At 45.3% G+C, this 26820-nt stretch overlaps 1 protein-coding gene across 1 annotated transcript in view; it reads left to right on the forward strand.

Moving 5' to 3' along the window:
- Positions 1–7547, forward strand: part of SHQ1 (SHQ1, H/ACA ribonucleoprotein assembly factor) — a 107499-nt gene extending 99952 nt beyond the window's left edge. The window contains exon 11 of the mRNA XM_007984998.3: positions 6005–7547. Within this exon, the coding sequence (XP_007983189.3) occupies positions 6005–6557 (553 nt within the window). The 3' untranslated portion in view covers positions 6558–7547. The remainder of the gene's footprint in view (positions 1–6004) is intronic.
- The last annotated feature ends 19273 nt before the right edge of the window (positions 7548–26820 follow it).

The raw sequence follows: 26820 nt of genomic DNA on the forward strand, positions 1-26820 counted from the left end.
GCCCCTACATTTCAGGCTCCTTTAGCATTTTGTTTTGGTTGCTTCATAAGGCTGTGGAGGACTTCCCCCTCCTAAATACAGTCACCAATTGTAAAATAATTGAGGAAATTTTGTATCAGCTTTGCCACAGTAAAGGCATGTACTTTCTGCTGTTGCAATTACTCTTTGGTGGTAGTTACATGTAGCATAACTTGTCTGCAGTCTTTAAAGAGAAATTCTCCAAATAGGATATTATTTCACATATGCAAAAAGAATGAAAGGTCTTTTTAAAGTTACATCGTAGGATTACATTTCCAGTAACTTTCTAAGAAAAATCTATTCTGCGTGTGGTTTTATTAAAATATGACAGTAGTGGTATCCAGTTGTCTCTTTTAAATGCAGAGTCTCTTCGTTCTATAATAAATACATTCTTAACAGGTAGGTGATCCTCACTTAGATATAAAACATATACTATAACTAGCCAGGCATGGTGGCTCACCCCTGTAATCCCCAGCACTTTGAGAGACCAAGGTGGGTGGATCACTGTGAGGTCAGGAGTTTGAGACCAGCCTGGCCAACGTGGCAAAACCCCGTCTCTACTAAAAATAGCAAAACTTAGCCGGGTGTGGTGGTGCATGCCTGTAATCCCAGCTACTCGGGAGACTGAGGCAGGAGAATCACTTGAACCAGGGAGGTGGAGGTTGCAGTGAGCTGAGATCGTGCTACTGTACTCCACACTCCAGGCTGGAAGGCAGAGTGAGACTCTCTCAAGAAAACCCAACCAGATAAACAAAAAATATATACTATAACTAGTAACTCAGCCTGTGTGTTTGTTGAGAGTATCAAAATGTACCATGGCCAGGGCTGCAGCTCACGCCTGTAATTGCAACACTCTGGGAGGCCAAGGTGGGAGGATCACTTGAGCCCAGGAGTTCGAGACCAGCCTGGGCAACATAGGGAGACCCTGTCTTTACAAAAAATTTAAAAATTAGCTGGGTGTGATGGATGTGCCTGCAGTCCCAGCTACTCAGGAGGCTGAGGTGGGAGGATCACTTTTGCCCAGGAGGTCAAGGCTACAGGGAGCCCTGATCGCGCCATTGCACTCCAGAGCCCAGGCAATAGAGCGAGAACCTGTCCCAAAGAAATAAATAAAAATAAGTAAATAAATAAATGGTACCTGATGTTTGTAAGAGTGGTTATCTAATAATGTCATTTGACCAGGCTTTTGGACATGAACTAGCCTAGTCTGTTTTGAGTATGACACCAGCTACCTTAAGTGAGCTGCTTTCTGAAAAGGTAAGTCTGTTACAGAAGTAGATTCTAGAATTTACACGGAGTGGCAGATTAGAACCAACTGTAATTGTACTAGTGGTTGAAAAAACAAAACAGCTACTCTTTCATGGCTTAATTTTTTTTCCCTACAGGAATAATTTCCCTTTTTGTGAACAGTGATTGCTAGGTTATCTGTGCTAAGTCATTGAATAAAAACAAACCCCACTTTCATTCCTCAGACTGTTGGGGCACATTCTACACCAATGCTATTTTGAAATTTTAATCAGTTTTTATCCTGGCGTTCTTTAAGAATGGGAGAGAGTTCAGAATGTTTCTTCTATTAAAGTTTCTTTCAGAACTTTAATATTAATTTAGGAAGCTAGCCAGCTTGAAGTAGTAAGGGTGGGATAATAGAAATGCAGCTTGGTGAAGAATCAGAAATCTGTCTGTCTGTCTCTCTCTCTCTCTCTCTCTACCTGTCTCTCCATCCATCCATCCATCCATCCATCCATCCATCCATCCATCCATCCATCCACTTACTGTGTAACCTGGTAATTTTAAGCATAATATAATGCTGAAAGTGAAAACCTTTTTCCTGAAGGATAAAAGTTCGCATCAGCTGGTTATAGACAGGAGTTCCTATTTGGATTTGGGCCCCTGGATTCAGCTTCACCACTTTTCTGCCTGTTATGCTTGATACTTTTAGTCCCCCTGTGTGTGGGGTATGCTTTCTGAGAAGAGCCAGGATTCTATGGGAGGAAATTCCACATTTCTACAGATATAAAAGACAGGACACAATATCTGTATGGCAGACAATAACAAAGATCCAAATAATATCAACTTGAGAATTGGCATGTTTAATATATTCAGCAAAATTCACAAAAATCATTTGAACTTTACCCTTTTCCAAACCTCCATAGATGATGCTTATATGTATACTTCATTTAACATCGTTAAGCTAAATGTATTAGTCACAGTTGCTTTGGAGGATTCTGGGCTTTGTGCAAGTCAGAACTTGCTCAGTTGGAAGATACTGAGTGGAGCTCAAATTGGGAAGAAGTAAAGAATGTGGCTTTAAGAAAGGACACTTTGGCCAGGCACGGTGGCTCATGCCTGTAATCCCAGCAGTTTGGGAGGCTGAGGCAGGCAGATCACCTGAGGTCGGGAGTTCAAGACCAGCCTGACCAACATGGAAAAACCCTGTCTCTACTAAAAATACAAAATTAGTCGGGCATGGTGGCGCGTGTCTGTAATCCCAGCTACTCAGGAGGCAGAGGCAGGAGAACTGGTTGAACCCAGGAGGCGGAGGTTGTGGTGAGCCGAGATCGTGCCATTGCACTCCAGCCCGGACAACAAGAGTGAAACTCTGTCTCAAAAAAAAAAAAAAAAAGAAGAAGAAGAAGAAAAAGAACACTTTGCAGAGCCTGTGTATTCATGGGAGGTCCTTTGATGGAACGGGAAGAGGGCTGGAGTTCTGAGGCTTGGGTTTCCAGTCGTGACCGCTCCTTGTTAGCTGAGTGAACCTCAGTGGCTCTCCTACCCCTGCAAGCTCCAGTGTCCTCATCTGTAATGTAGGGATAACAATGGTACTGATTCACAGGGTGGTTAATGGAGCAAGCGCAGTGATGTTAGTGGAACATCATCCTTCGTATATTGTTGAGACGTATTTGTCGTGACGATTAAAATGAGATATATAGTCAGTAAAGTAAAAGCTTTTATTTTATATTTTTTTATTTCTAGTATTAGAGGCAGTATCCATTTTCCCAAATTTATTACTCTTTATTTCTTAAGCTGCGTGAGAGAACTCCCCTTCCTGGAGAAACAGAGTGGTGTATTAGTTCTTAGACTGAACGAACTTTGCAGCAGCTCAGACTGATTCCTTTACCACTGGTAGTCAAGGTTTAAAAATATTGGTGGACATCATCTACAAGTATCTTGGGTATAAATGCAAATTATGTTGCAGCCATCATATTCCATAACTATGCTTTTAAAAATGCCTCAGACTGATAAAAGATTAGCCAGGGGTTATAACGCTTTGGTGAATCATTAACTGACTCTAGTGGATGTCACCTTGGTTTTCCTCTTTACCCTAACCCCTCCCTTTTTCTAAGCGCTCTGGAAATTCTGGCACTGAAACCCAGGGCTTTCCTTGCATAAGAGAAAGCTACCCATCAACAGTGGTGACTGCCCTTGTCCCACTCACTGCACTGTGCCTCCCGCTCACCCTTGGGCACTGCAGTGGTGCTTCTGTGGCCTGATTACACGTGTGAAGGGGCAGCAGGGGTTGTGGGGGGTGGGGGGCAATCCCTGCACAATCTCATCATTGTGCTAAGTATTTTGAGAAATAGCATTTCAGGTACACGCGGGCACCCGGATTAAAATACCATCTTTGTTCGGTATTTCCCATTGTACTGTCAGTTGCACTGAAATGAAGTCTCATTTTCCCGATGTTATGGGATGGACTACACTTTTACAAATGAATTTATCTTGTAAACTCACCCTCATCCAGTTTGTATCAAAGCCACTCAATGTTTTGTACGTTCATTTTATCTTTGGAGTCGGGGAAACATAAAAACCATGTCAGCATATTTACTACTTTCACTCACTGCCACCTTTCTTCAGTTGTCACATTAGATTCCCCGTTTAGAAGAGTAGTCATCTTTGGAGAATGCCAGTTTCTGTCATTTTGGTTCATTTAGAAACAAAAAACAACTAATTGCATCAAAGTTAATAATGGAAAAGTTTATTTACTCGATACAATGTAATATTATAAATCTAGCAAGTAATTGAGAGGAAAAGAATCTTCGGCTGGGTGCGGTGGCTCACACCTGTAATCCCAGCACTTTGGGAGGCCGAGTCTGGTGGATCACAAGGTCAGGAGATCAAGACCATCTTGGCTAACATGGTGAAACCCTGTCTCTACTAAAACTACAAAAAAATTAGCTGGGCGTGGTGGTACGCACCTGTAGTCCCAGCTATTCGGGAGGCTGAGGCAGGAGAATTGCTTGAACCTGGGAGGTGGAGGTTGCAGTGAGCTGAGATCGCGCCACTGTACTCCAACCTGGCGACAGAGTGAGACTCCGTCTCAAAAAAAAAAAAAAAAATCAAAAAAATCTTCTGAAATAATATGAAATGGTTTTCTCATAAAAAGAAAAAGTACTCCATGCTGCTGATATTGCTTTTCCTCCTTGTACATTTTAAGATTGTGAACATTTATACATTTATATAGGTTTAAAAATAAAACAATGGCAGTGAAAAGGCTCCATCACACCATCATCCTGTGTCATCCCCCACATTTCCAGTTCCCACCCTATCTCCTTTACATGAGTTACTGTTTTCTGTCACTTTGGAGAGTTTATTGAGAAGTATACAAGCAAATAGAAACATCTGTTTTGATATCTTTCCTGTTATTTTCCCTTTTTATATATATGTAGCATATACATATGGTGAGCCTTTTGTGGTGTTAAGCAGTAAGTCTGGATTGGCCCATGGAGAGTTTCATTCATTATATAGCTGTAGGCTATTCCTTTGTATGGATATGCCATAACTTATTTCACCAGTCAACCAGTCTTATAATAAGGACATTTGGTTGTTTTCCATTTTTAGGTATTAAAAAATGATGTCATAGTAAATAACCTCAGACCTATGTTATGTAGTGTGTGTGCTACATGTGTTTAATTTTTAGACATGGGGCTTGCTGGGTCCAGGGTATATACATTTTCCATTTTGAAAGTCACTGCCAAGTTCTCCTTCTTGGGGGTTGTAGCTATTTAATCTCCCTCCATCAGTATATGAAAGTGCCTTTTCTCCTGCAGTCTTGCTAACAGAATAATATCAAATGTTTGGGTATTTGCCAATCTGACATATAAAAAATATATCTCACATATGACTTTAATTTGTATTTCTCTTATTTGACTGGAGTTGAACATCTAATACATTTAAGAGTTACTTATATTTCCTTTTGTGAAAATTGTCTGCTTGTCCATTTTTCTGTTGGATTGTTATATATCCATTATTAGGAACTCTGTTAGGAGAATTAGGGTTTATTAGAATATATATATACACACACACACACACACACACATATATATATATATGCGCTTATTATAGATATATTACCCAGAAGAAATTGATTTTTTTCTTTTTCTTTTTGAGACAGAGTCTCGCTATGTTGCCTAGCTGGAGTGCAGTAGTGTGATCTTGGCTCACTGCAACCTCCACCTCCTGAGTTCAAGTGATTCTTCTGCCTCAGCCCCCCAAGTAGCTGGGATTACAGGTGCCTGCCACTGTGCCCGGCTATTTTTTTGTATTTTTAGTAGAGACAGGGTTTTACCATGTTGGCCAGGCTGGTCTTGAACTCCTGACCTCAGGTGATCCACCCACCTCAGCCTCCCAAAGTGCTGGGATTACAGGCGTGAGCCGCCACGCCTGGCCAAGAAATTGATTTTATTTAGTTGAATTTATCCATCTTTTCTTTTGTGGCTTCTGAATTTTGAGTCATAGTTAGAAAAGCCTTCCTCCTTAGGGTCATAAAGGAAATCTGTGTTTCCCTGTAATACTTTTAATTGCTTTTAAAAAGATATGTATATCTTGGATCTGTTTTTACATATGTATCTTGGATCTGTTATGGTATATATCCTGGTGTGCCATTTAAAATATGGATTCAACTTTATTTTTTTGGAAGCTGTATACCCTGTTATCCCCAGGCCAATTAATAAATAATTCTAATCTTTGTTCTTAAAATGTTTTCAAGATCCAAAAAGTTGGCAGCTCTTGCAGAAGCCTTAAAGGAAGTCTCCCTTACAAAGGCCCAGCTGGGGTTAGAACTGGAAGAACTAGAAGCAGCAGCACTGCTTGTCCAGGAGGAGGAAACTGCATTAAAAGCAGCCCATTCAGTTTCTGGGCAGCAGACACTTTGCTCCAGCTCTGAGGCAAGTGATTCGGAGGACTCAGACAGCACCGTGTCATCTGGAAACGAAGACTCAGACTCAGATTCAGAACAAGATGAACTCAAAGATAGTCCTTCTGAGACAGTCAATTCTTTGCAAGGTCCCTTTCTTGAAGAAAGCAGTTCCCTTCTTATTGTTGATGGTGGAGTATGCAGAAACACAGCCATCCAGGAGTCTGATGCCAGTCAGGGAAAGCCACTTGCCTCTTCTCAGCCTCTTGGAGTGTCTGGACCTCTGATAGAGGAGCTTGGGGAACAACTGAAGACCACAGTTCAGGTTTCTGAACCCAAGGGCACCACTGCTGTAAATCACAGCAATATGCAGGAGAGAGACGGCTGTCAGACACCAAATGATTGACTCTTAGGTGGTTTTATTTGTTGTTGAGAAATACGGTAGATTTGGTTTCATTTACCGAATGAGAATTCCTCATTTTCACTTTGTAGTTTTTCTTAGTGTATAGACAGCCTGCTGTATTTGTATCCATATCTGTGGATTCAACCAACTGCAGATCAAAAATATTTAAGAAAAAATTGCATCTGTACCAAACATGCAGACTTTTTTCTTGTTATTATTCTCTAATACAGTATAACAACTATTTCCACAGCATTTACATTGTATGGGGTCATATAAGGAATCTAGTGATGATCTGAAGAGTACAGGAGGATGTGGGTAGGTTATATGCAAATACTGCACCATTTTTTATCAGGGACTTGAGCATCTGATGATTTTGGTATCCTCAGGAGTCCCGGAACCAAGCCCCCACAGATACGGGGACAACTTTATGACTTTTTTTTTCAATCAGTGAATGTGTATACCTTTTGTTTTCCTTGCTGTGACTGTGAAGATAAAATTCAAAAGTATTTTTACCGAAGTATAGCTAATATTTCAAGCTGAAAATAATAGTTCTACTGCCAGTGTCTCCAGAATGTAGAGCCCATCAATATTTTTATTTGAGGAGGTGTACTTGACACCCGATAAACTGCACGTATCGAAAGTGTACAGTGTGTTGGCATATGTGTACCCCACGTAAGACTGTCACCACGATTGAAGTGAAGAACGGACCCATCATCCCCAAGTGCTCTTGGGCCCCGTTATTAGTTTGCATGTCCTAGAATTCTATGTAAATTGAATCATACAATATGTATCCCTTTTTTGGTCAGGCTTATTTTACTCGGTCTAGTTATTTTGAGATTCATCCATGTGGTAGCATGTGTCAAGAGTTTTTGTTTTTCATTGCTGAGTACTACTTCATTGAATAGATCTGTTCATTGACCTATCGATGGACGCCTCGCTTGTTTCCATTTTGGGGCTGTTATAAATAAAGCTGTTATGAACATTTGTATACAAGTCTTCATGTGGACGTATGCTTTCATTTCTCTTAGGCAAATACCTGAGGGCGGAATGACTGAGCCGTATGGTAGGTATGTGTTTAATGTTTTAAGAAAACGCTGAACTGTTCTCCAGCATGGCTGTACCATTTTACATTCCCACCAAAAGTGATAGTTTATGAGAGTTCCAATCTATGAGAGTTCCAACCGATGAGAGTTCCAATCTTGCACATGCTTGTTACTGATATGGTCAGTCTTTTAAACTTTTACCATTTTCATAGATGTGTAGTGGTGTTTCATTGTGGAAGTGTCTGTTCAAATCTTTTGCCTCTATGTGTGTGTGTATATGTTTGCCTGTGTGTGTGTGTGCGTATGTTTGAGACAGGGTCTTACCCTGTCTCCCAGAGTGGAGTGCAGTGGCGCAATCTCTGCTTACTGCAGCCTCAACCTCCCAGGTTCAAGCAATCCTAGCACCTCCTCCTGACCACAGGCTTGCTCCACCACACCCAGCTAATTTTTGTAGCTTTTATAGAGATGGGGTTTTGCCATGTTGCCCAGGCTGGGTTTGTGATTTTTTTAGAATTCTTTTTGTTTGGTTGGTTTTGTTTTGTGGTGTGTGTGTGTGTGTGTGTGTGTGTGTGTGTGTGTGTGTGTGTGTGTTTTGGGGGGGGGGTGTGTGTGGTTTTTTTTTTTTTTTTTTTTGAGATGGAACCTCACTTTGTCACCTAGGCTGGCGTGCAGTGGCGTGATCTTGGCTCACTGTAACACCTGCCTCCCAGGCTGAAGCAATTCTCATGCCTCAGCGCCCCCAAGTACCTGGGACTACAGGTGTGCACCACCAGGCTGGGCTAAGTTTTGTATTTTTGGTAGAGATGGGGTTTTGCCATGTTGCCCAGACTGGTCTTGAACTCCTGAGCTCAAGCAATCTGCCCACTTTGGTCTCCCAAAGTGCTGGGATTATAGGCATGAGTGACCACGCCCGACAGTTTGAGAGTTCTTTATAAATTCTGGATACAAGTCCTTAATGAGTCTTTTTTTTTTTTTGTATGCCTCATAGTCTTTGATTGGATGCCACACTTTGTGAATTTTACCGTCTTAGGTGCTGGATATGCATTCTTATATATACTCTCTATCTTTGCGTAGGGATGCTGTCCAGTGACATGGAAGTAGCTTGATCCTTACGGGTCTTGCTTTGTAATTTGTTAGGCAGGTCTGGCGCAGTGCTCAGTCTAGGGCAAATCATTCCCCAGTGCTGATTTTCCTGAGTGCTCCACCATGCCTTATGAATTACGAGTTTTTCAGCCTGGCTGATTGAACTCACACTGTTCCCTGTGTGCATACTGGGACTGTTCTCTCTAATGTGAGTGTGTGTGGTTTTTTTTTTTTCCTCGAGACAGAGTCTTGTTCTGTCGCTCAGGCTGGAGTGCAGTGATGCGATCTCAGCTCACTGTAACCTCTGCCTCCTGGGTTCAAGTGACTCTCCTGCCTCAGCCTCCCGAGTACATGGGATTACAGGCATGCACCACCACACCTGGCTACTTTTTTGTGTTTTTAGTAGAGACGGGTTTTTACCATGTTGGCCAGGCTGGTCTCAAACTCCTGACCTCAGGTGATCCACCCGCCTTAGATTCCCGAAGTGCTGGGATTACAGGCGTGAGCCACCGCACCCAGCCCCCTCTAATCTTTTCAGATGGTTCTAGAAGAGGGCTCTCCTCTCTCTCTCCAGATATCGAGGGTTCTCTGTGCAGCTGTCTCCTCTCTGGAGCTCTGTCCTGCAAGTGTTAGCTGCCTTCGTCACCCCGAGTCCTCAGCCCTGTATTTGAACTCCAGAACCTCCTGGGTTCTGCCTGGATTGTCCTTCCCTGCATAGCGTGGAAAGTCTTTCAAGGCAGTAGGTCTCACCTTGTTTTCTGTCTCTCAGGATCACTGTCTTGCATTGCCTGAAGTTCAGAGTTTGGAAAGCCATGGTTTTGTGTATTGCTCCCGTTTCTCTGCTTTGGTTATGTCTGACGGGAGAGTAAATCTGGTCCCTGTTAATCCATTGGGACTGGAAGTGTAAGTCTCCATTAATAGTTTATGAGTTTTCCCACTTGAGTTTAAGCCGCTGGGGAGGTAGGGTCTTGTTAACACTGAATCATCAGTGTCCATATTCTCAAGCACTCCATAAATATTTGTTGAATGAATGAACAAATAAGATAAACCAATTTGCTTTGAGGAGGAAATGAAATCTGATCTATTAATCTCAGTAGCATCATTAATTTCAAGAAAGGGTATGATACTTTTTACTTAGGGCTTGTGAAGATGGTGAATATTTGTACTTTTCTAGTTTGTGTTAATATGATCCTGGGGTGACTACGGCACTTAAAATGCATATGAACTCCTGAATACTATAACTGCTTTGTTGGAATGTGTTCAAGACTTCTGTCAGCCTCCCTGGAGAGCTTCCAAGTCCTTATGACCATTGAAAATGCATTTCTCCTCAATAGTACATTACCTGAAGCCAGTTTGAAAAAGTATTATCTGTAACTCCCCTCATTTACTTCCACTGAAGTCAAGCAAGTTAAGCAAATCCTCTCTTGTCTAAAAGTTTAAAGCCATGGAAGTTTTCTTCCTTCCACCAATTTCTGTTCTTAGGAATCTTGACAGGATCTACTTCAGTGGACTTGTCCTGGGTAGAAAAACTTGTTATTCCCTTCCTCAAAGAATGAGCAAACATGATCCTTCCTGGACATCCTCAAAGCCAGGGAGCTCATTAAACAACCCTCATGAGTATTAAAGACAACGTGAGTGAGCTCCTTAATTTCAGAGTCCGTGTCGGCAGTGTTTCTCCTACCCTTTCTTTGTTCACAGAGGTTGAAGCTTTGTTATATCACATTACTCTGTCTTTGTTTAAGATGGGCTGAGAACACTATACTACACTAGCTCAGTAACCCAAAACACCTCCAAAGGTGCTGCCTTCCATTTATTTTTTTTAAACCAGACAACCTGCCAGGCAACTTTAGGGATCTCCTGTAACCATATGGGTTTCCCAAAACCCATAGGTGATGGGAGAAAAAAATAAGTTGGGGAAAGTATAGGGAAGAGACCCAGTGACTGCCTAGTCGCAGGTCAGTGGGAAAAATCAAGACTTTGCGGTTGACAAGAAGCAGCCTCCAATTCAACCCAGCTCCACTGTGGCTGACTCACAAGGGTGGGGGACTCCAAACTGCACCTTTCCCTTCATCTTAGAAATGGGGCTGGGCATGGTGGCTCACGCCTGTAATCCCAACACTTTGGGAGGCTGAGGCAGACGGGTCACTTGAGGTCAGGAGTTCGAGACCAGCCTGGCGAACTTGGTGAAACCTTGTCTCTGCTAAAAATACAAACAAATTATCTGGGCGTGGTGGCGGGCCCCTGTAATCCCAGCTACTCGAGGCTGAGGCAGGAGAATCACTTGAACCTGGGAGGCGGAGATTGCAGTGAGCTGAGATCGTGCCACTGCACTCCAGCCTGGGCGACAGAGTGAGACTCTGTCTCAAAGGAAAAAAAAAAGGGGGAATAGATGAGATCGGGTGCGTTCAGGGTGGTATGGCCGTAGACAGAAATGGAAATAGAACTGCTTTTATTGCTGGCCTTCCAGTGCTAGGAGACTGTTCAAAGCACTTTTATGAACTGGAAAGCGTTAAACCAGCGTAAGGGTTTTTTATTATTGTTTCACTTCCCAGAGCTGAACAGGGCTCTATTTAGCTACCTAACAACAGGTCGCTGGGGGAGCTGGCACTGTGAAAATGAGTCAGCCCTGTTAATCGCTACAGAGGCAGGCTAGTGGTAAAAGTGTACACAGTTCAGCAGATTAGATAGAAATATTAATTATGCCAATGAATCACAGCACTGCCTCATCTTCTAGGCTTGCATTATCATTGACCTGTTTTTCTGTTTTCTGTCTCTCTTGTCCCATTATCCTTGAAGAATGATCGGAGGCCTTGCTGTGGGCATGGCCAGGTTTTAGGTGCCGGTAACTAAGCTGGTATCACCTTTCACTGGCACAAGATTAAGCTGCAAATGAGACAAGACTGCTCCCTACCACATTCTAAATTGGTTGACAGCTGGGGAGCGGTTTTCACACCTGCGAATGAAAAACTCACTTTGGTTACGTGGATCAAATTCTGTTATTAATACCAAGAATTGGGAGGAGTAGAGAGAGGGCCATATTTAAGACTTTATAAAATTATTAACAACAAAAAAAAACAAAACAGACTCCTAGATATCTGTTTTGTTATAAAGGGATTTTTATTACTTTATATGTTATAACTGGAAATTGAATTATATAGTCAATGATGGTGAAACAGATACCTCTAAAAGAAATGGAAATGAGTTTAAAACTTAGTATAGGAATGAAATTATAAATATACATCAGATCCTAAGAGTGTATTAATTATAAAATCCTTAAACATGCAGAAACCCACCATATATCAAATGGCCTGTCATATAATGTCACTGCATGTCAGGTAAATTCAAATTAAGCTTCATGAATGCAAATCTCTCATTGTTTGGTCAGGGGTCTCCATTAGAGCAAGTGAAAGATTGTAAATGTTTCTTTAACATCATTCCATCTAAATCCCTGATGGAATTTTTGTGATCTGCTGCTTTTCTGTCCTGTTTTCTGAGTATGTTATGTATAGTTTCAATCCATACCAAATGAAGGAAGCATTGATTAGACTTGATTTAAGGCAGCAAGTGATAAATGCAGCTGGGAAATTGATTCGTGTCTCTCGAGTGACTGGGGCATAGCCATCCACAGTTGACACAACTCTTGTCTCAAGGCTGGAGAAAACAAACAGGCAAACACATGTCAGACAGATAAATGACTTTGCTGTTTTCAGCTCTCCGTGGAGGCCATTTGTTTCCTAGATAAGGAAGACTGCTTTCCAAAGTCATGAAAAGATAAGTTAGAGGAAAAGGATGAACGTGGGATTGGATGCCCAAGCACTGGGAAGAAAACAACACAAAGGATTTACCTCCGGGAAGGATCTTGCTGCTTTTCCCTCCGATGTGCTGGGAGCAGCACTCCAAATGCTCTGTCTCCATATTTTAAGTGTTCATAGTGGTATGCTGGTGTCTTTGAAGCTATTTCCAAAGAAACATTTCCTGACTGCTCTTACTGGAGTGAGCATTCAGGAGAATCGGCAAGAACAGCTAAGACTTGCGAGCTGGGTTGGTCTGAAATAGTGATAGTTCCAGTAGCTTGACCACCAGCCCAGAGGTCCCCTGGAAACAATAGTCCCATTGCAATCCAGTGCCTCTTGTAGAGCCTCACCCATAATACAAAGTATTGCATTTGTGTGTTTCACCTACATGCTTTGTGTTTTCCCATCTTCATGTTTCTCCTGCGTTGCTCTCCCGTTTCCCTTCCTGTTAGTTTGCATGTCTAAATCTCACCCATCCTTCACGGCCCCCAGTCAAATGCCACTTCCTCCAGGAGGTCACCCTTCATTGCTCCGGACTAGAAATAAATTCCCTCCTCTGAACTCCCAGGACAATTTGTAATGGTCTTAGAGTATTTATTGCTCCCTGCGGGGTAAATACGGGTCTCCTCTCTTCTTTACTAGAGCACAGACTTCAGTATCTGTTTCAGCTTTGGATCCCACACAACGTTCTGTCCACACAACACCTTCAGATGACACTTGTTGAATGAAAAACTAGGCAACTGGAGAGCTCAAATGAATACATGGCGTCAGACCCTTGACAGCTCTTTACTAGCTAGTAATCCCCACCTAGCATGGGCCATGTTGCCTTTCTTGGGTTTTCTTTTGTTTCGTAAGTCTTGATTCTTTTACCTTTTGAATATGACTTCTGCCAACATTCTAAGCAGGAAGATCAAGTGTGTCTTTCCTCCTCCTCCTCCTCCCGGGTCTGGGGTCCTCATCTCTTGGCCTAATCGACACATATGTTCTATCTTTTCCTGTTGCCGTCCCTCCTCCCCAACCCTGAATTCCCAGCGTTCTCCACTCACTGCCCCCTTGGCTGGCAGGTGGAAGGTCAGTTGGTAGAGAATCTGAACAGTCCCCACTCTGGGCAGTGCCCCTGGACATGGACACTATCTCCGTGAATCAGGGCCAGCTCCTGCTGGAAGAGCCTTGAATCCAAGGCAAGCCAGAAGGATTGGAGTAGGAAAGAGATTCTTATCTTCTAAAGCAGTGGGTTCCAGAGTTCTGTATTGATTTCTACAAAATAAAATTAGAAACAAAACTAAACAGGGTAGAGTGCAGAGGGTGCTGACATGAGGCTGCTGACTTTTCATTCTGGATGTGCATCTCTAACCTAACCTAGGCAGTATGCTACTGAAACTATCCTTTCATGAAAGCCTGTTAATGCCAAAAAGTAGGATAGTATTTAGGATAAAGATCAGCCCTCTAAATTGGACATAATTTTCTTTTAAGAAAAACTGTTGGCTGGGTGCAGTGGCTCATGCCTGTAATCGCAGCACTTTGGGAGGCCGAGATGGGTGGATCGCCTAAGGTCCGCAGTTCGAGACCAGCCTGGCCCACATGGCAAAACCCCATCTCTACTAAAAATACAAAAAAAAATTAGGTGGGCATAGTGGTGCATGCCTGTAGTCCCAGCTACTTGGGAGACTGAGGCAGGAGAATCACTTGAACCCTTGAACCCAGGAGGCAGAGGTTGCAGTAAGCCGAGATTATGCCACTGCACTTCAGCCTGGATGATGGAGTGAGACTCTGTCTCCAAAAAAAAAGAAAAAAAAAACCTCTCTCTTGAGAAACCCCAGATACCTTTTCAGTTTCTCTATTTTTCTTTGTAGACGAGTAAACACATGTATTTTTTAAACAAAATTTGAATCATGTACTACATAAATTTATATCCTTTTTTCTCTCTTAACATGAGGTCCTGTTTCCCATGTCACCAAATAACCTCCCAAAATATGACTTTATAACTGCATTTATTCCTATTGCATTGGCAGCAGTTGCTCTCAAATGTAAATCTGATTAGTGAGGATTTTCCTGTTTTGTAGTAAATTTGCTATGCATGGATGCCTAGATCCTCTAGGTGTTTCCTCAGCAGCTCTTCCTCTGTTGTGTTATAGCAGCATAGTTTATTTTGTTTTATATTATTATTTTTAAAGTTTTTTTGTTTTTTGTTTTTTTATTTTTTTGAGATGGCGTCTCACTCTGTTGCCCAGGCTAGAGTACAGTGATGTGATCAGAACTCACCAAACTGCTGGGCTCAAGGGATCTTCCCACCTCAGTCTCCTGAGTAGCTGGGACTACAGGTGCGTGCCACCACACCCAGATGCATAGTTTATTTTAAAGACAATACAGTCGTCCCTCGGTATCTGTGGGAGATTGGTTCCAGGACCTCCTCAGATAGCAAAATCCAGGGATGTGCAAGTCCCGTATATAAAATGGCATAGTAGTTGCGTATAACCTACCTACATTCTCTTGTATGCTTTAAATCATCTCTAGATTACTTATACCAAATACAATGTAAATGCTATGGAAATTGTGAGTATACTGTATTGTTTTTAAAATATGCATTTTTATTGTATTATTTATCTGAATATTTTCAGTCTGTGGTTGGTTGAAGTCATGGATGTGAAACCCCAGGATATGGAGGGCCGACTGCATCCCCTTGAATTAGAGAAGAGACAGGAATGTAATAACATCTGTCATTTGTTGAGTGACTGCATGATGCCAAACACTGTGCTAGGCTTGTTTGTCCTCAGCATGTCAAGTAGGGGCCTGTCTCCTCTCACTCCTTTTTTTTTTTTTTGAGACAAAGTCTCACTCTGTCACCAGGCTGGAATGCAGTGGCATGATCTCAGCTCAGCTCACTGCAACCTCCACCTTCTGGATTCAAGCGATGCTACTACCTCAGCCTCCCAAGTAGCTGGGATTACAGGCGTGCACCACCACGCCTGGCTAATTTTTGTATTTGTAGTAGAGATAGGGTTTTGCCATGTTGGCCAGGCTGGTCTCGAACTCCTGACCTCAGGTGATCCACCTGCCTTGGCCTCCCAAAGTGCTGGGATTACAGGCATGAGCCACTGTTCCCGGCCTCCTCTCACTCCTCCTCTTACTCCTTCTGTAGCCACAGATTCTGCCAATGGAAGGGACTTTGGGCATAGTGAGACCCTGTGGCTCTGCTCTTAGCTGACTGGATGGGGCTTGAACTTGACCCAAGGGCCGACTGTGGGGTCAGCTGGCATGGAAAGCTTTACTAATCCAAGGGTTCTTGACTCTGGCTGCACACTTGAACCATCCAAGAAACTTCAAAACTACCAATACTCAGTCCCCTCCAAAGACAGTGGAATTAGAATCTCTGAGGGTGTCTAAATAGGCAAGAGCTGGGATAATCCAAGTCCTGCTCCCAGAAATTTGAATTGGGAAATGAAGAGAGGATCAGGCCCTTGGAAGTTATTGAAGGTAAGAGATGCGTTAAGAAAATCACAAGGTGAATCTGGAATCAGTCTTGCAGACTCAGGAAGGAGGAAGTGTGAGTTAGGAGGATCTATGTAATGGAGAAAAGATACAGCTGAGAGGGTGAAGACAGCAGCTAGTTGTGGGAAAGGGAGTGGCTGGGCGTAAAAGGATGCAGTCACGTGGAGTTGTGGTCATGACTCTGAAATGAACGTTCACACAGTGCTCCCTGAGGTCCCAAGAGCAGCCATGGATGCTCATACCACCCTTTCATCAGTCCGTGGCTCCATAAGACCTGAGCATTAGGTGTGTGCTGACTTTTGGAGCTCAGAGGACATCCATTTCCCTATTGCTGATCAAATCAGAGACTTTCTTATACGTAACAGGACACCTGACACAACTGCTTCAAACAGTAAAGAGGATTTATTAGTTTATGAACTGTAAAGTCCAGCAGTAGAATGGATTTCAGGAGAGGCTTAACCCAGCCATCCAACAATGTGACCAAAGCCCCTGTCTCCTGTTCCTCTGCACCACCATCCTCAACGCTGAATTCATCCCAATTTGGACACCTTTCATGTCTCAAGATGGCTGCCAGCAGCCCCTGCAGCTACCTACTTTCTTGTTACCATCTGTCAGAAAAGAGATTGTGTCCCAGCCTCCCCAGCAAATGTCCTCAGATTCACCCTGATTGGATGTGTTTGGGTAAACACTGAATCATTCATCGCTAGCCATTGAAATGGGATGTGCTGGTTGGCGTTGTCTGAGCCATGTGGCCATTCCTGGAGCTGAAGGCAAGGTCAGGGGGACTTTGGGAGTTGGAGGATGGAGCACAAAGCCAGTAAGGTTACTGATAAACGTCTACCACCCTTTTCACCAGTGCTCCCATGTGCAGGGCTCAGCTCTCCCTTCAGAAGAGGAGTGGTGAACTGACAGCTTCCAGCTGCTACACCTTCATCTTGGGATCCACCCCAGTGTTTACACCAAGGCTACACTCTTCCTGGCCTGTTTCCAGCAGCTGGCTGGCCATAGCAAGGTGCTGGAGCTGGGCCATTCCTGCCCCATGAGTGACTTCCATCCCCTCCACACCTTCTCAAGCTGCACTGCACTGTGGGGCTCCTTCTACCCAGTCGTTCTTCCCAGCCTTCTCCCTTCACACTTGTCGGTCTTCCTTGTGGTCTGCCCCCTGCCCCACTCCTGTTTCCTTTTCCCTTTATTCTTCCTTCACAGACATTGCACTTCTAATTCTATCTTGGCTTCTGCTTCCCAGAGTATAAAACTGACACATCCTGGTTTTCTGAGCTACTCTCTGAGTGTGCCTGATTTTCAGAGGAGCTCAGCTCAAACCCACTTTCTCCACAAATGCCTGTGGAGTCGAGACTGTCTCCATTACACAGAAGGGAAGCCAGGTTGAGTAGCTTGCCTGATGTCACCCATGCAACAAGGGGAGCCTTGGCTTCCAAACCCCATCTTTACCTTTCTGCAGCCTGTGCTGTCTACCAGCTCTAGGTGCTGTTCCTGGTAGAGCCTGCTGAGATGGCCTGAGTCACTCAAGGTCACCCCTGGCTCAGTGGAAGAGGAGAGGGTGCATCGCAGCGTGTGTTCCCTCCAGTGGGATTACCTTGAATCACTAGCACCTAGGGGAAGAAAGAAGAGGAGGGGATTGTCTGTGGATGGGCGGGATCTCTGTACTGGGGGCGGGAGGGGGGTTGCCACGTTGAGCACCGACACTTGAGAAGTGACACAGCTTCGTTTGCACACAAACCGTCCTGCATGGTGTTTAAAAACAAAGGGCAAAGTGAGACGTTGCTCAAGGAAAGCGAAGCAGGCGGGCAGCCCCCGGATGGCCCCGCGTGGCCCCTGCTCCCATGCTCCCAGATCAGTGAGAAAGCCTGCGCCCCGCCCTGCGAGCCAACCTGCTAATCTGCGGCACCGTCCACCAATGTGTCTAATGAGGTGGCACAACCACCCAGCTCTCCCCGCAGCTGCGCAGGGCCTCCTGGCTGACCCAGTGAGTGTAGCTCCATCCGGTCCTCGGGCGCCGCGGGGCGGGGCGGGGTGGGGCCACTGCGCGTGCGCGCGGACCAGGCGGGGCGGGGTCCAGCGCAGGTGCCTTGAGAAGGGGCTCCGAGCGGCAGGTGCAGACGCCAAGCTCGCTGAGGCTGGAGTGTATGCTTAATCACAGTCGATTGAGGGGCTGTTTAAGAATTATAACAGGCTCTTCCAGGTGAAGTTCTGAGCAGAGCTACAGAAGGTCGCGGTCTGGAAGCTGCTGGGAGGAGAGGCACGACATCAGTGACTTTCGTTGCGGCGAGGCACACGCAGGATTTCCTGGGATGGGGAAACAATCACCAGGAATACGAGGAGGCTGTCCTAGAAGAGTCAGAGTGCCCACTCCCATCCCACCCCCATCCCCAAGCTGATGAAATTGGCACGAAGCAGATCCCTAATTCACAAGCCTAATTCCTGCCGATAACAGAGTATTTCTGTTTCTGCGGAGACCTGGCTCTCGGGGCACGTTGAAGCTTCACCCTGAGAGGATGGGACAGAGAAGACGATCAAAAATAGGGCCTTCTTGGAACCAAATGCCAATAACCGCCCTCACGTGCCTAGCTTGCCCTTTAGATTGCAAAGGGCTTTCTTCTGCCTTGCCTCGTTTTCAGCAGGGGTAGGCAGATGATCCCATTTTAAAGCGAGGAACCAGAGAGAACTCCGGCTTTCCCCAGGGTGGGCATAGGTTGCAGTGGGAGGTAAGGACTCAATGAGTAGGGGTCACCCAGGGAGCCATGGAAGATCTCCCAAAGAAAGGATGAATAGGAGTTGGTTGAGCAGAGGGACGTTAGGGTGGGGCGTTCATGTCTCAGGTGGAGAGATGTGACGGGTGAGGGAACCATATTGCTCAGGGTGGCTGGGCCACGGGAGGGTTAGCAGAACTGGGGAATTGGGGGGCAGCCCATAGAAAGACACATCCACTTGTGGGCCCAGATCAGCATTGTGTCACATTAAGAAAAAGGGAGAGAGAAACCAATCTATTATCCATAGTAATTGAAAAGCAATTGAATATTTATTGTAGCCTCTGGTGCACTTAATTTGTAAGGCACAGCCAATACAGCTGGCCCTCCATATCCATGGGTTCCTCGTTCCTGGATTCAGCCAGCTGTGGGTGGAAAACCATTCAGAAAAAATAAAAAGGATAATTCTGTACTGAACATGCACAGACTTTTTTTTTCGTGTTATTGTTCCCTAAACAATACCGTATAACAACTATTTCCATAGCACTTACATTGTATTAGGTATTATAAGTAATCTAGGGATGACTGGAAGTATATAGGAGGATGCACATAGGTTATCTGCAACTTCTATGCCAATTTTTATCAGGGACTTGAGCATTGGCAAATTTTGGTATCCTGGGGGTCCTGGAACCAATCCCTTGCAGATACTGAGGGACAGCTGAATTGTAAAATCTTCTTTTTCTTTCTTTCATTATCTTACTCTCTTATCATAGCCACTGCCCCCAAAGATGCATCTTTCCCCTTCCAAATTTCCCCAGTTCTCCTTCAGACTCTGCCTTCACAGGTTTCCGGCCTCTCCCCTCCTTCTCCCCTTCCTTGGCTGTGGTTTTAACCCTATGGTACCTTTTAAATTAATTAATTATTATTATTTTTATTTTTTGGGAGACAGAGTCTTACTTTGTCACTTAGAGTCTTGCTTTGTGCCAACTGGAGTACAGTGGCATGATCTCAGATCACTGCAACCTCTACCTCCTGGGTTCAAGCAATTCTCATGCCTCAGTCTCCTGAGTAGCTGGGACTACAGATGCACCCCACCACACCTGGCTAATTTGTGTGTGGCGGGGGTCGGATTTTTAATAGAGATGGGGTTTCACTATGTTAGGCCAGCTGGTCTCGAACTCCTGAGCTTAGGCAATCCACCCACCTCAGCCTGCCAAAGTGCTAGGATTACAGGAATGAGCCACCATGCCCAGCCTAACCCTACAGTACCCTTAATTTCCTTCTCAGTATAAACTCTGCTTGCCCTGTGGCTTTTTCCACTTAGGAAAGTGGAAAGAGATTAGTGCAGGAGTCAGCAAACCAGGGCTCACAGGCCACATCCATCCCCCTGCCTCTTTTTGTATAGCCTGCAAACTGAGGATCTTTTCTTTTCTTTTTTTGAGACAGAGTCTCACTCTGTTATCCAGGCTGGAGTGCAGTGGCGCAATCTTGGCTCACTATAAACTCTGCCCCCTGGGTTCAAGCAATTATCCTGCCTCAGCCTCCCAATTAGCTGGCATTACAGGTGCCTGCCACCATGCCTGGCTAGTTTTTTTTGTAAGTTTAGTATAGATGGGGTTTCACCATGTTGGCCAGTCTGGTTTCAAACTCCTGACCTCAAGCAATCCATCCGCCTGGGTCTCCCAAAGTGTTAGGATTACAGGCATGAGCTACCGTGCCCAGCCCAAACTGAGGATTTTTAAAAAAAAAAACTTTTTAATGATTGAAAAGAATTTATGGAAATGTCTTTTCTCTCTTGTTATGTAGGTACTTACCTAATAGCCTTGATTCTGCCCCTTGGTCCATAAAACTTAGAATATTTTACCATCTGGACCTTTACAGAAAAAGGTTGCCAATCCCTGGTTTAAGAGAAGGGGGTTTGTGAATACCTATCCAGTGGCATTTTGAATGCCTGGCTCATGGCTTCTGGGGTTTCCATGGCCTCCTGGAGGAGGCTCTGCAGAAAGCTGAGACAAGAGGAATGAGGCTGATACTACCCTTAATCCCACCATGGGGTGGACCCATGGCTCAGGTCTGGTGAATCAGGGTATCCTGTTCTTCTTTCCACAGTGATTGGTTCAGGAATAAGCAGATGTCTCAAGCCTAGTCAATCAAAGTCCTACTTGGGACTTTGGCCAGAGCTACTAGAAATGATACTTTTTCTGGGTTGGTAAGCTAGAAGGAAGCTATTTTTGAGAAGACGATTATCTTTGTAACTATGTGAGGAAAACCTTTCCAGAAAAGAAATTGCATATACCAGAAAGCAGACATGGAAGGAAGAAGGGAGGGGGGGAGAGAGAGAGAGAGAGAGAGAGAGAGAGAGAGATTGACACATCTGACATTGTTTGAGACTCAGCACCCAGCCACACCTAAAGCTCCTTCCACCCTGGACCTTCAGTCATGTAAGCCAGTAAAATGCCTGCCTGCCTGCCTCCCTCTCCTCCCCTCTCCCCTCCCCTCCCTTCCCCCCTCCCCTCCCCTCCCTTCCCCCCTCCCCTCCCCTCCCTTCCCCCCTCCCCTCCCCTCCCTTCCCCCCTCCCCTCCCCTCCCTTCCCCCCTCCCCTCCCCTCCCTTCCCCCTTCCCCCTCCCTTCCCCCTTCCCCCTCCCTTCCCCCCTCCCCTCCCTTCCCCCTTCCCCCTCCCCTCCTCCCCTCCCCTCCCCTTCCTTCCCCCTTCCCCCTCCCTTCCCCCCTCCCCTCCCTTCCCCCTTCCCCCTCCCCTCCTCCCCTCCCCTCCCCTCCCTTCCCCTCCCCTTCCATTCCCTTCCCTTCCCTTCCCTCTGTTTTCTTAAGCTGAATTGGGCAGAGTTCAGTTGCTTGTATCCAAACACATTCTGAACAATATATGGGTTTACCAGGTACTTTGGAACCTTGGGTTCCTCCCCTTGGTACCCACAGCCCCTGCCAAGTAACTTTCAGTGCTCTCTCACTCTGACTTTGGACTCCAAGTGACTTGCTTTGGCTAATGGCATGTTTGCAAACATTATGTAGACACAGTGGGACTTGTATTGTCTTTAGTAGCTCTTGGAGCTCTTCTGAGCCCATATAACAGTCCCAGTCTGGGCCACTACATGATGATAGACATATAGAGCCAAGATGAGCCTTCCCATCCTCTTGACCAGCAAGCCTTGAGCTACGATGACGGGAAGCCAGCTGTAGGTTCATGAATGATCACAGCAGAGGCCAGAGAAAGAACCGCCCCCACCAAGCCCAGCTCACAGAATCACGAGATAAACAAATGGTAGGTGTTGTAAAGCACTAAGTTTTGAGGTGATCTGTTAGGCAGCAAAAGCTGATCCGTAGGCAAAAGGTGAAAAAAGGGTTATGAAAGGCTCTAAACGAGAGCAGCTTATCACTTGGTGGCGCTTTTAGTATATAAGAAAAACAAAGCACAACAGTATTGAAATATTGCCCAAGCTTAAAACAGCGACAGTTCTAGACCACTAACACTTAAACAAGGAGTCTGGAACACTTGCTGAATTCCTAGTGTAGCCACCTTGGCAGGAACCCCACTGAGAAATCCGCACCTGGCACTCCCTTCCACAGCCATACTGGACAGCTCCTACTGCAGGGATCATGGCCGGCACAAATGTTGTCTCTAGGATGAGGGAATCAGGTACGTATTTGAAAATGTAGAATTCCTCTTACTTGTGTCCTAAAGGCATGACAATAAGAGTCAAAATGCAATAGTGTGACGATCCCTGGTGGCCTAGCGGTTAGGATTCAGTGCTCTCAAAATGCAATAGCATATTGAGCACCTACTGTATTCATAATGTTCACAGCAACCATGTTTTTCTTCTATAGGTTTGACTTAGTACACTTTCATTCTTATTTATTAGGGGTGAACTGCTAGACGCAATGTACCATTTTCTCTTTATGTGAGGTTGTTCATGTCAAATACTAAAGGTATGACTACTACTACTACTACTAATGATGGCTTGGAGTAGGCCAGGCTCAGTGGCTCACGCCTGCAATCCCAGGACTTTGGGAGGCTGAGGTGGGCGGATCACTTCAGGTCAGGAAATCAAGACCAGCCTGGCCAACACAATGAAACCCTGCCTCTACTAAAAATATAAAAATTAGCTGGGCATGGTGGCATGCTCCTGTAATCCCAGCTGCTCGGGAGGCTGAAGCAGGAGAATCACCTGAGCCTGGGAGACAGGTTGTAGTGAGTCAAGATCGCATCACTGCACTCCAGCCTGGGCAACAGAGTGAGACTCTATCTCAGTGTAAATAAATAAATAAATAAATAAATAAATAAATAAAATAAAAATGATGGCTTGCATTTGTGAACACACACTTAGCACCAGGCTCTGGACAAGGGGCTTTACAGGCCTAATATCTTTTTTGTTTTTTGAGACAGAGTCTTGCTGTGTCACACAGGCTGGAGTACAGTGGCAAGATCTCGGCTCACTGCAACCTGTGTTCCTGGGCTCAAACCATCCTCCCACCTCAGCCTTCTGAGTAGCTCGGACTACAGGCACACACCGTGCCTGGCTAATTTTTGTGGTTTTGGTAGAGATTGGGTTTTGCCCTGTTGCCCAGGCTGGTCTTGAACTCCTGGGCTTAAGTGATCAGCCTGTACAGGCCTGATATCTAATCCTCACTACAACCCAAGAAGTTGGGTACTATCAATCCCATTTTACAGATGAGAAAACTGAGTCCCTTGCCTAAGTGCACCACGTTGTTAAGTATTGGCATTGGCAACTAAACTTTCATTTTAGTTTAAAGGGAGACGAATACTGTGGCCTACAGAAATGGGGAGGCGTCATGAAGGACACACTTCGCCTGCTTTGAAGGCAGGTTGGGATTTACTATCTACCAGCTCTGTGACCTTGAGTGTCTTATTAAATGGTCCCAGGCCTCAATTTATATATCTGTGAAATGTGGGTGATAATCCTGTCTTTCAAGGATGATCAAGGGGAAGGGAATTAAGTGGGGCACCTAAAGCTCTCAGCACAGTGCTGGGCTCTGGGCTGGAGCTCGAGCCCTTATACTTTTTCTTCCACCAGGGGAGACTAGACCATACTGGTTTCTAGTGACTCTGTGTGATAGAATGTAAACCTCATGAGAATTTGGTGTTTTCGTTATTTGGTTTAGGTTGTACCCCCTGCACCAGAATGGTGCCTAGCACGTCACAGAGACTCAATCCATGCTTTTTGAATTGAGTTCTATATTTCTGTGGCTGTGATTCTGTGAGATGTGACTGGCAGTGGTTTCCTAGGTGCTGGTTAGAATGGGAGGTGAAAGGGATTCAGGAGCAAAGCTTTGTGAGAGGGAAGGGAGAGATGTCCCAGTCAACAGTGCCTTGGGAGCTGGGCTGCATGCTTTGCCATGTTGATAATGTCTCCTCCATCGCTGCCCCGCCTGGGAGGGTGGCTCAGGAGTTGCTAGAGATGCCCGTTGAGTGTCCTGGGAGCACAGTCTGTGCACTGGGCTCCATCCCACCTCTCTCCTCCTCCTCCTTTCAAGCTCTCCTGACCTCTGCTGAGCACCCCCACCCATCTGCACTGTGGCCAGGCTTAGAAAGAATCCTTCCTTGGTGCCAACTATCAGCAGGGCTTTCTGAGGGTGTGAATTATTCCCCGACAAACCCAGCACCCATCTGTCCCCAGCCAGCACTGCTGGCATCTCCCTAGGCCTGGAAGCTGCCCAGGGCACCTTCAAGCCAGGCCTGCACAGGGTTTCCTCCCAGTGAAGACATGGCTGCCCTGAGCCTTAATTGGAGAGACGACGCAGTGAGCCCGGGAGATTCTAAAGTGTGTATTTGCAATTAGCTTGCTCCTTGAAGTGGCATGAAAACAAAAATCCAAGGAAAGCGCTCAGTGAGGGGATTTCCCTAGTGACCTATGGCTAATGGCCTTTGCCTACCTCTTGCTCTGGAGATGCCCTCCGAAGCCTGAGTAGGGGTGGAAAGTGGCTTCCAGGGAAGAAGGGCCTTTCCGAGGTGGCTGTGCTCACAGGACACAGCCTTTGAGAATCAGGATCAGAAGATGGGAGTAGCGCCCATAATTGGCACATTGGTGGTGGCTGCTCTGGGAGGACTTCTGCACTCCACGTGTTCCCCAGAGACGAGGCAGTAAGATTTCAGAGATTTTAAAAAGAGGTTAGGTTGCCTGTGAGTTCGACCAGCTTCCTGAACTTTCTGGAGAAAATAGTTGTGGCAGCAAATCTGTAGGACAAGAGGCTGGAGGAAGGTGTGTGGACTGCTGGTCATGAAGTGTCTTAATTCTAAGAGATGAAAGGGCCATTTTCTTCCATTGAAATAATAGGCATTATTTGTATGTATCTGTAGGGGCCAGTGACTGACTTCCCAGGAGAAATTGGCCTCTCCAGGAGAGAAAAGTAGGGACTTCCTAGTAAAGAGTTCCCCAAGAACCAGTAACAGTCACATGGCCCTACAGCAGGGGCATTTTAAGATGTCCACTGGCTCTGGTTACTTTTAGAAGCCTCACCCACATTATATATCAAGTATCGAGTGCACCTATATCATATGTTTGTTAGTGTAAATACATTTTAAAGAATGTTTAAACCTGGCACAATGGCTTCTGCCTGTGATCTCAGCATAATCCCTCAGTTTGGGAGACTGAGGCAGGGGATCACTTGAGGCCAGGAATTCGAGATCAGCCTGAACATCATAGTGACACCCCATCTCTACACAAAATAGAAATTATCCAGGTGTGGTGGCACATGTCTGTAGTCCCAGCTACTCAGGAGGCTGAGGTAGGAGGATCACTTGAACCCAGGAGTTCAGGGCTACATTGAGTTATGATTGCCTCACTGCACCCCAGCTGGGGCAACAGTGAGACCCTGTCTCTAAAAAAATAAAATTTAATTTGAAAATTAAAAATAAAAAAATAATTTTTGGAATTTTGCTTTTGAACTTACTTGGCTATGAGTAGTAATTCCTTCACTGGATAATACTATTGGCTGTGCTTTCTCATGCAAACTCAGGAGTTCTTACAAAGTGAGGGAACCAACCCGTAAATTGTGTTTAGATGTAATAAGATTTTAATGAAAACAAACTTAATGAACAAAGTGGACCCAGTGTTTTTTAGACATTTAATTAAGCATTTATTCATTTCAATTTTGCATCTTTTTCTTTATTTCGAGCCAGTGCCTTTTATTTTCTTCCTGGTCCCCAATATGTTTGCAGGACCTGGAATATGTGGCTATAGGCATGTGTTTCCTGGTGGGTGATGCAGCCTTGTCTGGACTGGTCAATGAGGAGGCTGGAGGCAGCTTGAACAGCGGCCCCAGGCTCCAAGAGTCTTCCTTCTCACAGGTCACATTGGCGATTTCTCTTGGGTGGAATAATCAGCTCAGCAGGGTCTGGGCTTAGGTGCGGAGGCCTGTGACTCACTTTGAAATCAGCACCTCCAGGTGAGGAAAGGCTGGGGTTACTCAAAACCCAGCAGGATCCACTAAGGAATCCAGGGGCAACTGTGACTATTTATGCTCCTGGCACACAAGCCACAAGATAAAGGCTCGGGGCCTCCCCTGGCCTTGGAATCTCTCAGAGGTTTATTTGTTCATTCACACATCATTTTACTCAGCAAAGAGGACTCAGGGAGTTGTTTTTCATGCCCAACCTGGAGTGGAGGGAGGGGAAAAACAGATGGGATGTGAGCTTTGTCTCTGTCACCTGGTCGGCTGGTTTCCTTGCACATTAACATTTTATATCTGGGCTCTCAGTAGCAGCGATTCCACGCAACAGCATGGCGCTGGCCTGGTCTTGAGCGTCAAGGAGTCTCAGAGGCTTCTGCTCCTGGGTCCTACTTGGGTGTGGCCCTGTAGTGAACCCCACAGGCCATTTAAGGGAGGAATGAGGAGGGACTTACACTGAAAGGGCACCTCCTGATCTCCAGGCACCGCATCTATGCTGTTGATTTGCTTCCTAACTTGTGCCTCAAGCAATTGCATCCCCTTTTCCAGCTAAGGCAATGGAAGCTCCAGAGAGGTGAAATACTTTACCCCAAGTCACACAGCAAGGAAGTGGTAGAGGCAGATTTGACCTCGGAGCAGCTGCACCCCAAACTCTGCACTGTTTGCTTCCACGCTCTTCTCCCTCCCTGAATTTTCAGGAGGGTTCAGAGTCTGTTGGTGGAATT

This window comes from Chlorocebus sabaeus, chromosome 22 (genome assembly GCF_047675955.1).
Source record: "Chlorocebus sabaeus isolate Y175 chromosome 22, mChlSab1.0.hap1, whole genome shotgun sequence".
Lineage (NCBI taxonomy): Eukaryota > Metazoa > Chordata > Mammalia > Primates > Cercopithecidae > Chlorocebus > Chlorocebus sabaeus.